Here is a 12635-nt window from a genome sequence, read left to right as displayed (position 1 = left end):
GTGTGAAAAAATGCTGTAAAGAATGCTTTCAAAAATAGACATGTTACTAGTTTATATTTATCAATTAACAAAATGCTAAGTGAGTGAACAGAAGAAAAATCTACATCAAATCCATATTTGGTGTGACCACCCTTTGCCTTCAAAACAGCATCAATTCTTCTAGGTACACTTGCACAAAGTCAGGGATTTTGTAGGCATATAGTCAGGTGTATGATTAAACAATTATACCAAACAGATGCTAATGATCATCAACTCAATATGTAGGTTGAAACACAATCATTAATTGAAACAGAAAAACTGGGTGAGGAACAGCCAAACTCAGCTAACAAGGTGAGGTTGCTGAAGACAGTTTACTGTCAAAAGTCATACACCATGGCAAGACTGAGCACAGCAACAAGACACAAGGTAGATATACTGCATAAGCAAGATGTCTCCCAGGCTGAAATTTCAAGGCAGACAGGGGTTTCCAGATGTGCTGTCCAAGCTCTTTTGAAGAAGCACAAAGAAACGGGCAACGTTGAGGACCGTAGATGCAGTGGTCGGCCAAGGAAACTTACTGCAGCAGGTGAAAGAAACATCATGCTAACTTCCCTTCGCAATTGGAAGATGTCCATCAATGTCATCAGCTCAGAATTGGCAGAAAACAGTGGCACCCTGGTACACCCACTACTGTCCGGAGAAGTCTAGTCAGAAGTGGCCTTCGTGGAAGACCTGCAGCCAAAAAGCCATACCTCCGACCTGGAAACAAGGCCAAGCGACTCAACTATGCACGAAAACACAGGAACTGGGGTGCAGAAAAATGGCAGCAGGTGCTCTGGACTGATGAGTTAAAATTTGAAATATTTGGTTGTAGCAGAAGGCAGTTTGTTCGCCGAAGGGCTGGAGAGCGGTACACGAATGAGTGTCTGCAGGCAACAGTGAAGCATGGTGGAGGTTTCTTGCAAGTTTGGGGCTGCATTTCTGCAAATGGAGTTGGGGATTTGGTCAGAATTAATGGTTTCCTCAATGCTGAGAAGTACAGGCAGATACTTATCCATCATGCAGTACCATCAGGGTGGCATCTGATTGGCCCCAAATTTATTCTGCAGCATGACAACGACAGTAAACATTAAGAACTATCTTCAGCATGTATATATGTATGTGTGTATATATATATATATATATATATATATATATATATATATATATATATATATATATATATATATACCAGTCAAAAGTTTGAGTAGACCTTCTTGAAACCAGGTTTTTCATGATTATCTATGCTTTTAACTGTATAACCTTGTATATGAACACTTAATATTTCATTATATGATACGTTTACTTATATAAGCTGATAATCATAAGTGAATTGCATTCAAAAATTTAATTTTTAAATGAAAATGTAAATCTTGTCAGTTTCAGTGAAATGATCACCCAAAGCAAGGGGATTTCAGTCTGAAGCCCAAGTCAGTTAAAAATCTGAAATGTGTATAACACGGTGTTAGAACACTGGCCTAAGTATAAAAGTGTCTTTGTTAGATGTTCTCTGAGTTAACTAGCATGTTACCTAATTAATCTTTTGTCATCAGTTATTGTTAACAGGTGAGGGTCCATGATTACTATAAATATAGGTAGCATAGGCACAAGTTTGTCATTCCTGAATGTAAGGGAGCAGAAAATGGCAAAATATGCCTAGTTAAGCAAAGATAAAAGAGTGTAATTACTTTAAGAAATGAAGGTCAGTCTTTAAGACAAATTGCAAGAACTTTGCAAGTATCTGTAACTGCTGTGGCCAAGACCATCAAATGATTTGAAGAAACTGGCACTCGTGAGGACCGAACAAGGTCAGTCAGGCCAAGGGTGACTTCAGAATCAGAGAACACGTTAATTCGAGTTAATTATTCAAGTTTGCGAAACCGGCAATTAACTGCCCTTGAAATACAAGCTCAGCTAAATGCTACTAGAAGTTCAGAGGAGATTGCGTGAAGCTGGCCTATCTGGAAGAATTGCTGCAAAGAAACCAATGTTAAGAGTGCAGAATAAAAGGAAGAGACTTGTCCGGGCCAAAAAACACAGAAACTGGACATTTGAGGAGTGGAAGCCGGTCTTATGGGTCAAAATTTGAAATGTTTGGGTCCAACCGCTGAGTATTTGTAAGACACAGAGAGGGTGAGTACATGATTTCTGCATGTGTGGTTCCCACTGTCAATCATGGAGGAGGCAGTGTCATGGTCTGGGGTTGCTTTGCTGGTGACAGAGTTGGTGATCTTTACCAAGTTCATGGCAAGCTCAACCAGCATGGCTATCATAGAATACTTCAGAGGCATGCCATTCCATCAGGATTATGGCTCTTTGGGCAGTCCTTCATTCTTCAGCAAGATAATGACCCAAAACACACCTCAAAGTTGTGTAAGAACTATCTGGCGAAGAAGGAAAGTGAAGGACAAATCAATCTAAGGACCCGGCCTGCCCAGTCTCCAGACCTCAATCCCATAGAACTTGTATGGGACGAACTGGACAGAAGAGTCAAATCAAAGCTACCGACAAGTGCCCAACATCTATGGGAATTGCTGCAGAAGAGCTGGGAAGACATGTCAGGTGATTTCCTGCTGAAACTTGTTAACCGAATGCCTCGCGTTTGTGAGGCTGTTATTAAGGCAAAGGGTGGCTATTTTGAGGAATCCAAGATTTAAAGACAATTTTAAATTTGCTTGAACACTGCTTTGATACTCCTTATGTTTTGTTTTGTATATTGTAACATGTTTTCATTTTCAAGTATTTACAGAAACGTATACGACGTAAAACATTGTCAATTATGAAAAAAAAATAACTTAGTTTCCAGCAAGTGTACTCAAACTTTTGACTGGTACTGTGTGTGTGTGTGTGTGTGTGTGTGTGTGTGTGTGTATGTGTGTGTGTGTGTGTATATATATATATATATATATATATATATAGATAGATAGATAGATATATCATAATCTTCAGCCTTTTTCAATCCACTACTGGATGAAGGCCTCCCCAAGATTCTTCCACAACAGCCTTTTTCCCTTATCCCTTATCTGCTGCATCCCTTATCCACATTGCTTCGGTGTGTTTCTAATTTCATCTTGCCATCTTCCTGGAGGTTAGTGCTGGGCGTATTTGCTACAAAGGACAAAAATACCTTACACTTATTTTCTGTCTCACCAGAATTTATGCGACTGTTTAAAAAAATTGAACAAAGGCAAGCACGTCATTCTGCAATGCCTCGCTTAAACAGTAGCCAATTTCCTCAAAATGTTGTGTAGTGATTTTTATATAGTCTGTATATATTATGTATATTTTGTTGCAACTTTATGTGGAATGTAATAAACAAGAACCAAAATTTCCACATTTTGTTTTATTTGAAGTGTTTAAATTTAAATTTAAATTTAGTTTGTTTGTTCAGCTACAAAAAGTCACAAGCAAACCTCACGTTATTGCTTTATGAAAATGTGTCGATGGCCACTGTTTACTGTGAAGCAACAGCAATGGCAAGGAATGAAAAAAAGAAATAAAATGTGTTGTCAACTTTATGTACTATTTATTTCAGAAATAAACAAACCATTCAACTTGAATTGCTATTTGGCATTTTTTGTTTTGTAGTTAATTCACTGGGGTCACAACATACTCTTTACTCCTTGGATTTTTTTCATATTGTAAGGTCTTGCTGGAAAATAAAGGCACACACACAGGGCCAGGGCCACAACCCCCGCCCCTGTTGCTATGCTGTCTCTGCCTGCCTCAGAGCAATATAATGGGGTTTATTACTTTTTGAAAATAACAAATATCTGAACAAATATCCGAACATGAAAATCCTGTGTTCGACTCAGCACTAATATCACACACACACACACACACACACACACACACACACACACACACACACACACACACACACACACACACACACACAGTCAGCACTCACATATCCAATACTTGGAAACTGAAGTTCCTGTGACCGTTACATGCTACGTATAGCATAATGGAATAAAACTGTTAATTGAGAACCGTTCAAAACTTGTATGTTTTGTGTTACCTGAAACATAGTATTTATCATAAACTGGTCAAACCTTTAGTGCTCACGAGTGGTGTTGACCGTGTGTGTCTGTGTATGTGTATGTGTGTGTGTGTGTGTGTGTGTGTGTGTGTGTGTGTGTGTGTGTGTGTATATAATTAATTACAGCTTGATTGTCTGGAGAATCCTAAGTGCACGGCCTTACCAGCTGTCCCCATTCCATTCAAAGCATGAGACAATATGCCAGCCCCACCTACTCCACACTTAGGAAACCAGAGACAAGCTAAAGCAGCGCAAATGTAGGTAAAGGAAAAGAAAGATAACTCGGAATGGGAACAACAAACACAGAGCCACAGCGAATGATTGCAAACATCATAAAATAGCAGGGGGGATGTGCCAGGTCTTAGGAATTACTGGTACTACTTCATGAAAACAGAAATCTGAGTCGAAATCAGAAAGCAATATGACACTCGGAAGGTAACATTTAGGTGTTTCCCCAAAAACACCTCCTTTGTGGGGTGTCACTAATATATAAATAATATAACTCACAGTGTGTAATAAGGGGTAGATTCCATCACAAAATAGCTGTTCAATCAAATGCTCCACAGGCACTTAATATACATTATGTGTTTTGAAATAGAAGCATATGTTTACACTAGGTGTTGTATTTACACAGTGGGTTGTATCCTTTACAAGTTTGATTGAATAGCTACAAAAAAAAAGCAAATATATATGTACATGGCAGGTACAGGGTATTTAAAGAAGGCAGCCAGTGTGCTCAGGGCTGCTGCTGTGTGGAGGGCCCAGTTGATGGTGCTTTCAACCGTTGAAAATAATAATAATAAAAAAAAAAGGTACTGTGTAAAAGCCTTTTTGTGTGTTCTGTTTTTTTGTTAACAGGTCAGCAGCTTAGCTGTCCTGTTTATAGTTTAGGTTCCTGTTTGTTCAGTTAGTGCTCTAGTAAGAGCTAGGTGTTTTGTTTGTTTTGTGTGTTTTGGTGTTTATTAAAAAAATAGCACGTTAGCTCTGAACAAACTTCCATTTCTGTTTCCTGGGTCTGTTTGAAAGGGGCAATGAACCGTGTGAGTTGTGAAAGCTCAGTTACATATGGTGGCGCGTGTGTGGACACCCCTAAAGACCCTGAAATGGACACAGATTTAAAAGCATTGATCAAGGAGATCAATAGGAACACCGCTGCTCACAGGGAGCTGAACAAGAGATGGAGGCAGGAGAGGGGGCTACCAGAAACAGAGCCAACAGAGTTGGAACTGCTGCTCCAAAAGTGGGAGCAGGCAAGAGAGACATCGATGTCTGCAGCCCCAGAAGGAGAAGCCACACTGTCTCCGGCTCTAGAGGGAGAAGTACTGCTGGGAGAAGCCCCGCGGTCACCTGTACCAGAGAAAGAGATACAGCCGATGGAGCGACCGGTACAGCCGGCGGAGCAAGAGGTATTACCTGTGGCTACAGTGAAGGGGGAGGAGGTGAAGAGCCCACCTCCACCACAGCCCTGACCACCACCCCTGCGATACAGTCCGGCGCTACTGTGGGTGGTTCCTTGCTCCTGGACACCCTGTCGGTCTGCCTAGACCTCCCTGCGCTAGACCTGGAGCCCAGGATTCTGCACCATTGGCCACAGCTCTGCCCCTGGTTTCTTATTCCGCTTTCCCTGAGCACCCAGACGTCTCTTGTGCTCCCCCTGTTAGCTTCTTCGCTCCCCCTGGGTGTTCGAACATCGCTACGCCGGTCCCCAGGTGAAGACCTCTGTCCGCTGCTGCAGCCGCCTTTTCCCCGGCCGTCGCTGCAGTCGCCCATCCATCTCTCCCTGGAAGCGCCGGAGGGACCAGCCCACCCTCAAGCCTGCCCGTGGAAGAGGGCAAAAATTGGCATTTGTGGACTTGAGGGTGGGTGGTCTTTTAAGGGAGGAGGGAGGTGGCCGTTAAATGGCCAGTGTCTTGTAAAGACAAAGGGGAGGATGTATAACACGGGAGGGAGGGGGTTAATATCCTCCCCGCCAAAAACATATGCAAATGCACATTTGTGTGTTTAATTGTTAATTGTTTTATTGTTAATTATCCCCTGCACCTGTAAATTAGAGCTAGGTGCAGGGTATTTAAAGAAAGCAGCCAGTTTGTTCTGGGCTGCTGCTGTGTGGAGGGCCTGGTTGATGGTGAAAAAAAACAAAAAAAAAACAGGTACTGTGTAAAAGCCTTTTTGTGTGTTCTGTTTTTTTGTTAACAGGTAAATAGCTTATGCTGTCCTGTTTATAGTTTAGGTTCCCGTTTGTTCAGTTAGTGCTCTAGTAAGAGCTAGGTGTTTTGGTGTTTATTAAAAAAAAATAGCGCGTAAGCGCTTTTGCAACCTCAAGTCTGGGTCTACATTAGAGGGGCAAATGAACGACCACAGGTGCTGGCCGATTTACAATATATAGAGCAGCACTGTATTTTTTTTAGCTACACTTTTTTATACGTTGGGTTTTTAATACAACAGTTGTATTGTTGATGGGGTTATATACCAAGCAATCACAGTACTGCATGTGATTCTGTACATTCCAGTGCTATTGGATAGAAAGTAATCTGACACATGTATTAAAACAGAGTAGGACTCAATTTCTTCTTGTTTAATACACCCTTGACACGCATGATAGCCAGACAGATAGATGAACACATAAGAAAAGTTATGAACAAGAGAAAGCCTTTCCGCCTATCCATGCTCGTCCAGTTGCTAGTAGCTGATTGATCCTAGAACTATACTTGGCTTTTAAAGGATCTCAGCATCAATGTGGCTTGTAACCCATTCCACCCCCTCACCATTCTCTGTGTAAAGAAGTGTCTCCTACCCTTTGTCTCCACTTGCTTCCCAATTATGTCCTCTAGTTCTCTGTGTTACACTTGAAATATAACACCATTAGATGGGTAAGACTTTACAAATATACAAACCTATAAGTTCTACTGTTCTAATGACTGCATGCAATTACTCGGTTCCCCCTTTGTAACTGTATTCATTAATGATGTAATTTTATGTTGATTTGCCACTTAAATGGTTTTACTTGCAACAAATGAAAAATGTATTTCATGTCCTGTATCAGTCTTATTAAGGGCGTAATCACAGTTAATCTGAATTTCCTAGGCTTGAGTGGGTGGCTCCATTTATCTCTTAGATGTGCATTTTAATTTTTTTATTTATTTTCTTATTGCAGTCTCAATAAAAAAAAAAATACAGGGTACATTCTCTTTGGAGTGCTTTTTTCCATATAAGCTGAAATAAACCACTGCAAAATGTAGCACAAATGATATATACAGCATGTTTATTACTTGAGGCAGCAGGGACATGGTTTAAATAGTTTATATATGATGTTAATAATTATGTATGAGAAATCAACTAATCACTGTTAAGGAGTAGTCAGAATTCCAGCACATCGTATCTTGTGTAAACATTCCAGCACATCGTATGTTTTGTAATGATGTCATCCCGTGCGTAGAACATGTAACAAAATTTGAAAAAATGCAATAGCACTTTGTTTTAAGTGGAGTGCAGTCTTTGTTTTTATGATGTATCATAAGTCAATCAGACATGTAGGATGTCTCTCTTGCTATAATCATTTCCCACAGTTTCAGCTTGACTTCACTGCCCTCTAGCCCAAAATTCACAAGATGACTATAAGGGACAAGCTACACACAACGTATTATAACATAATTTTAACTTAAAATGGGGTTTTCAATGAACTGTCTGCACAAAACATAAGGACTATATAACCCGTTAGTGTAGCCAAATGAGCCTTACAATACCAGCTTTCCCTTGCTTACTGTATATAAGGACATTAGAAATTTGGCCCATCTAAGCTCATCTGGTTCCTAGTAGCTGATTGATCTCAGAACTTTGTCAAGTTGGGCCTTAAAGGATCCAAGTGTTTCTGCCTCAACATGATGAGGTAGCTCATTCCATACCCTGCCCACTCTGTGAAGAAGTGTCACATTCCCTCTGTCCTAAGTCTGTCTACTTAATTTCCAACTGTGTTCTCTGGTCCTGGTTTCTGTACTGTGCTTAAACTAATGGTTTGCGCTAACTATGTCCACTGGATTTTAAAAACTTAAATGTCCCACCTGGTTCTTCTTTGTTCTAGTCTAAATAGATTCAGTTCTTTCAGTTTCTTCATAGCTCAGTCTTTTTAAGTTCAAAAATGAGTCTGGTCTTCTTTGGACTGTCCAGGGCCACAATGTCCCTTTGGTGCTGTGGTGACCAGAAATGGACACAGTATTTAAATACTGAGCATTTAAACCAGAGCATTTAAATAACCTCATCATAACCACATTGGATTTGTACTTTGCACTTTTGGCTATATACCCAAGCATTCTGTTTGTGTTTCCCCACACTGTGTGGATGAGCGCTGTTGCTCTGTTGCCACACTTTCTCTATTTGATTGTGTAACGAGCAGTTTTGTGTTATATGAAATGAGGTTAAAATCTATAAACACAAATGCAGACAAAACCGTCTCTTTTACAAAGGGGTTACGATGCTCAGAAGTGGTGTGCGGGGTTGTGGGATCGTGCCACAAAATGGGCAATTGCTTCCCTAGGACGGACAGAAATGAAATATTTACTAAATGCTGTTTTTACCTTTAATGGAACTACCAAAGGGTATACTTTCTCAACTTCCCTTGTATTGCCACATTCATATTTGTTCCTTGTGTATTGAATCTTATGTAGTCTCACACATCAGTATGTTCTTAAACATTATGATATCTGATAAATATTAACAGAAAGGGGTACTAATAAAAGAAACTGAGGCAAAAGTAGGGAAGATAACTTCACAGTCTTGTTTGTTACATTTTTTTTGACAGTAGTTTTTATATCCATTTGTTTTCAGTGAAATATTTTCATGATGAATTTAGACCATAGAAATGCTGCACCCCCAATTCTTCTTCATATGTTATTTATATATCTGTTTTCTTTCCACATCCTGGTAAAAGAGGTTAGTCAAAAATTACAGAGGCTCATATTTCCGTTTTGCTTCCTTCAGATGAAAAGACTAAGTATCAAAGGGACTGAATTGTTGTTTTCCGCTCTGTTCTCCCCTTCAGTCTGGACTGGTAACCCCTGACAACCCAGAGCAGCTAATCATCGCCCTGGAGCCAGAGGCCGCCTCCATCTACTGCAGGAAGCTCCGCCTCCACCAGATGATTGACCTGAGCTCCAAAACAACATTCAACGGCTGCAGTCCAACTGAGACCGTAGGAACTGGGATGACACAGGGTAACCTGGCCTGCTAATCTACTGTACAAGATGCATCTTAGACACAGTTCAAAAAGAGTTTGGGGGGGCAAGCTAGTATAGTGGTCTCAGCCTAGCCTCCATGGGATATTGCAGTATGTTTGTAATCAGCTCCATTGTGCCACACAACTTTCACTGGTACTGTGCAAAGGCGTTGGTTTAAAGTTCAGTGTCATTGCCGATTAGAGTATTAATGGAGGCACCCATTGTACCTATAAAACTTGTAATGTTAGAGAGTAAGTAGCTTCAGATTTCATTTGAATTCCTTATTTTATGTTTGGGTTGCAATGTTGTCACATGATTTGAATGGAAGGAGGAAGGCTGTTCTGTCCTGGCTCTTAGGACTAGCTTAAATCAAGATAAAGACAGATTCAGATAAAAGTGAAACATTAATATCAGGGAATCTAGAACCACGAGAATGATTGCAAACATCATTGCCCTTATAAAAATGTAAACAGTCTGGTAAAAAACAACAAAAAGCATAAAGATAAGAATGTTCTGCTAAAAAGGTAAGCAAGGGTTTGAGCGCTTTAGTTATCACACCTTTTAAATGTAAACTGCATTACCTACAGTATGCCCACAAATCCATACTTTATTCTTTTTAAGCATTAACTTGACAGTTAACAAAGCTCAATTTATAAGTAGTCTTTTTACATGCATGTGTTTTTGTTTTTACCACATTGACACTCACAACTAGAAGTGGTTGATTTATCGCATGCATAGATTTGTATCTAACAAAGAAAAACATCTATCACCTTTTTAATTTCCGTATCAGGTACATTCATTGTGTGTGTGTGTGTGTGTGTGTGTGTGTGTGTGTGTGTGTGTGTGTGTGTGTGTGTGTGTGTATATATATATATATATATATATATATATATATATATATATATATATATATATATATATATATATATATAATATATATATAAATAAACTTCTTTGATACATCAAACTGAAGTATTGAGACCCACAAAAGAGAGATGCCCCATTCTATAATGTCTCTTTTGCGGGAAGGGGTGAGTTTGACTGGAGCCAACAAACTTGGGGAAAAAAAAACAACATTATTTGCCAGCAAATAAAGCAGCAACAGCAAAAGTTTAAGAGATTATCCAAGATTCTCATCTATATTGTGTTTTCATGTACTCTGCAGCACGTTTGACAACTGAATTGAGATTTATTCAATATAAAAAAATAAAAAAAAGCAAAAAACTATTTAAATCAATGCAACACAGTAAGTTGATGGACAGTACACAGCAATATGAATTTGTATCCACAGTTTAGAAAAGCGTGTCTGGATAGTATTGTTTGGTGCATCTCCTTGCATGCTTGTATGTTTTTTTTTGGTTGCAATTGTCATGCTGATTTTACATCTAAAAAAGTGGATTGTTTTTTATTAAGTCATAATGCTGTCTATTTTAATCACAGGAATAAATCCAGATTGTGACGGTGCTATATCCATTTTAAAGTATAGATATGTTGGTTCTATAAACTTTGCTTGGCAGTAATGATGGGGCAAGCCTATTGGTGGACCTGCTAGTCAAATGAAGAGCTATATGCTACTTAAAAAGATCGAAATGATCTTGCTATTCTTTATATGAAAGTGCAATTTTGCTCTTTTAATAGCTAAGATATAATGAATAAAACCCTTTTATTCTGCTTCTTAATAGCAAGTGATTTGGGTATTTGTTTTCAGAAAGACCATTACATAGATTTACTTTAGGTAACTTCACATTGGGGTGTTTTTAGGATCCAAATGAAGCCTATTGTGTTCTTTTTCAGCCTGATAACAAAGTGTTTATCTGAAGTCCTAATTTCTGCATATCTTATCATTTATTAATGTTTTTTTTTTTTTTTACACAAAATCATGTGTTTTAAAGTATTATAAAAGCTAAATTTGTATATTTTTGTTTATTTATTTTCATTTTTAGATTGACACCTCAGATAGAAGTGCTACAACTAGAGTGGCAGGCTTTTATCCAGGATCATTTCAGATGTGTTGAAATTAATCTAAATACTTAATTTTAAACACAATCTAAGTCTAAGAAAAACAAACAAAAAATAGATGGTTTTTCCGTTTCTCATTCACAACTAAATGAGCTTCAAATGACACCCTCTGCCTTCAGTAACAGAACATGATGTCCCTGTGAAATGGAGATGTAGAGCTACCCTTTTTATAATTATAATGGATAATTCATGAGAGATGATATTGTACTGATAGGCTTATTAAGCTTGGCACTGGATGGAGCATTTAGTTTCCCTTGGATATTTTAAGGCTGGTGCGTACACACACACACACAGGAAGAGTCATTGTCTGACATTATTTTGTTTTTTTTTTTCCTACAAGGAGCTCCCAGTATCAAACGCATTCCTTCGACTTGAAGTGAACGTGAAAAAGTACAAAAAACATTCACTACTTTTTTGGTTGACAAATGCTATGAAGAAATACCATTAAAAGTCAAATACATGTTTAAAACAATGTGCGCATCTTTCATATAGGAGAAGGTGATGGTAATAATTAAAGATAAGATTTACTGGACTTATTTTGTTAGATTTGTGTATTTCATTGTGTAGATCATTTAAATAGATCCCAATGACTTGCATCATAATCCATTGTTGTCCTCATATGGAGACAAATGAGGTAATTGAAGTCACCAGAATACTTCAATCACCACGTGGGCATGACCAACATAGCGTCAACTGAGGAAGCAACAGAAGTTTGAATAGATCCATTGCTAGCTTTAAAACGTAAGACTTGTAATCCTGAAGAATAAAACAGCAAAAACTGTGCCCAAACTTCTGTATTGCTGAAACATCAAGGGGTGCACAATATTCATGACCGCAGACTGTATCAAATATGTTCCGGCAGTAGTATGCTTGAGTCATGCTGGTTCGAGCTATGCCTACCCATGTGCATTGATGCTGGGGGAGCTGCAGCCCCATTCTGGCCTGGAAGTTTGATTTTGACACTGTCGCTTGCTTTTATGTTGGTATTGATCAGACATACAGCTTCTGTGCGCTTGTCATTTCTTACATTCAGTCATTTTCTTTCTGTCAACAACCAGCCAAGGAAGTCGTCCGACGTAACCGGCAGAGCCGCACCTTTTTGGTGGAAAATGTCATAGGAGAGCTCTGGTCAGAGCTGGCTGAAGGTAGAGTGCTTTTGCTCCTTTGCTCTTGCTGGGTCTTATATTGCTGGCAGGGGGCACAGAGTGTTTCGTTATGTAAAAGCAACATATTGTCAAACCCACTCTGCTTATTCACATCTGCTTATTAACACCAAGTTCCATTCCTATGAAATCCGATTCTAATTACCCTTGTCATTCCTTCTGCACGCCCACACAGTAACTGAA

General features: G+C 39.0%; 1 protein-coding gene across 2 annotated transcripts in view; it reads left to right on the top strand.

The window, feature by feature from the left end:
* LOC121326003 (heat shock 70 kDa protein 12A-like) overlaps positions 1-12635 on the top strand; it is a 57515-nt gene that overhangs the window by 33960 nt on the left and 10920 nt on the right. Inside the window, exons 7-8 of one of the 2 annotated variants that reach the window (XM_041269131.1) lie at positions 9096-9267; positions 12348-12434. In XM_041269131.1, the coding sequence (XP_041125065.1) occupies positions 9096-9267; positions 12348-12434 (259 nt within the window). The remainder of the gene's footprint in view (positions 1-9095; positions 9268-12347; positions 12435-12635) is intronic. The other variant, XM_041269132.1, reaches the window with a different exon arrangement.

This window comes from Polyodon spathula, chromosome 13, assembly GCF_017654505.1.
Source record: "Polyodon spathula isolate WHYD16114869_AA chromosome 13, ASM1765450v1, whole genome shotgun sequence".
NCBI lineage: Eukaryota > Metazoa > Chordata > Actinopteri > Acipenseriformes > Polyodontidae > Polyodon > Polyodon spathula.
The sequence above is the reverse complement of the archived record's forward strand: the minus strand, read 5'-3'. Positions and strand labels throughout refer to the sequence as shown.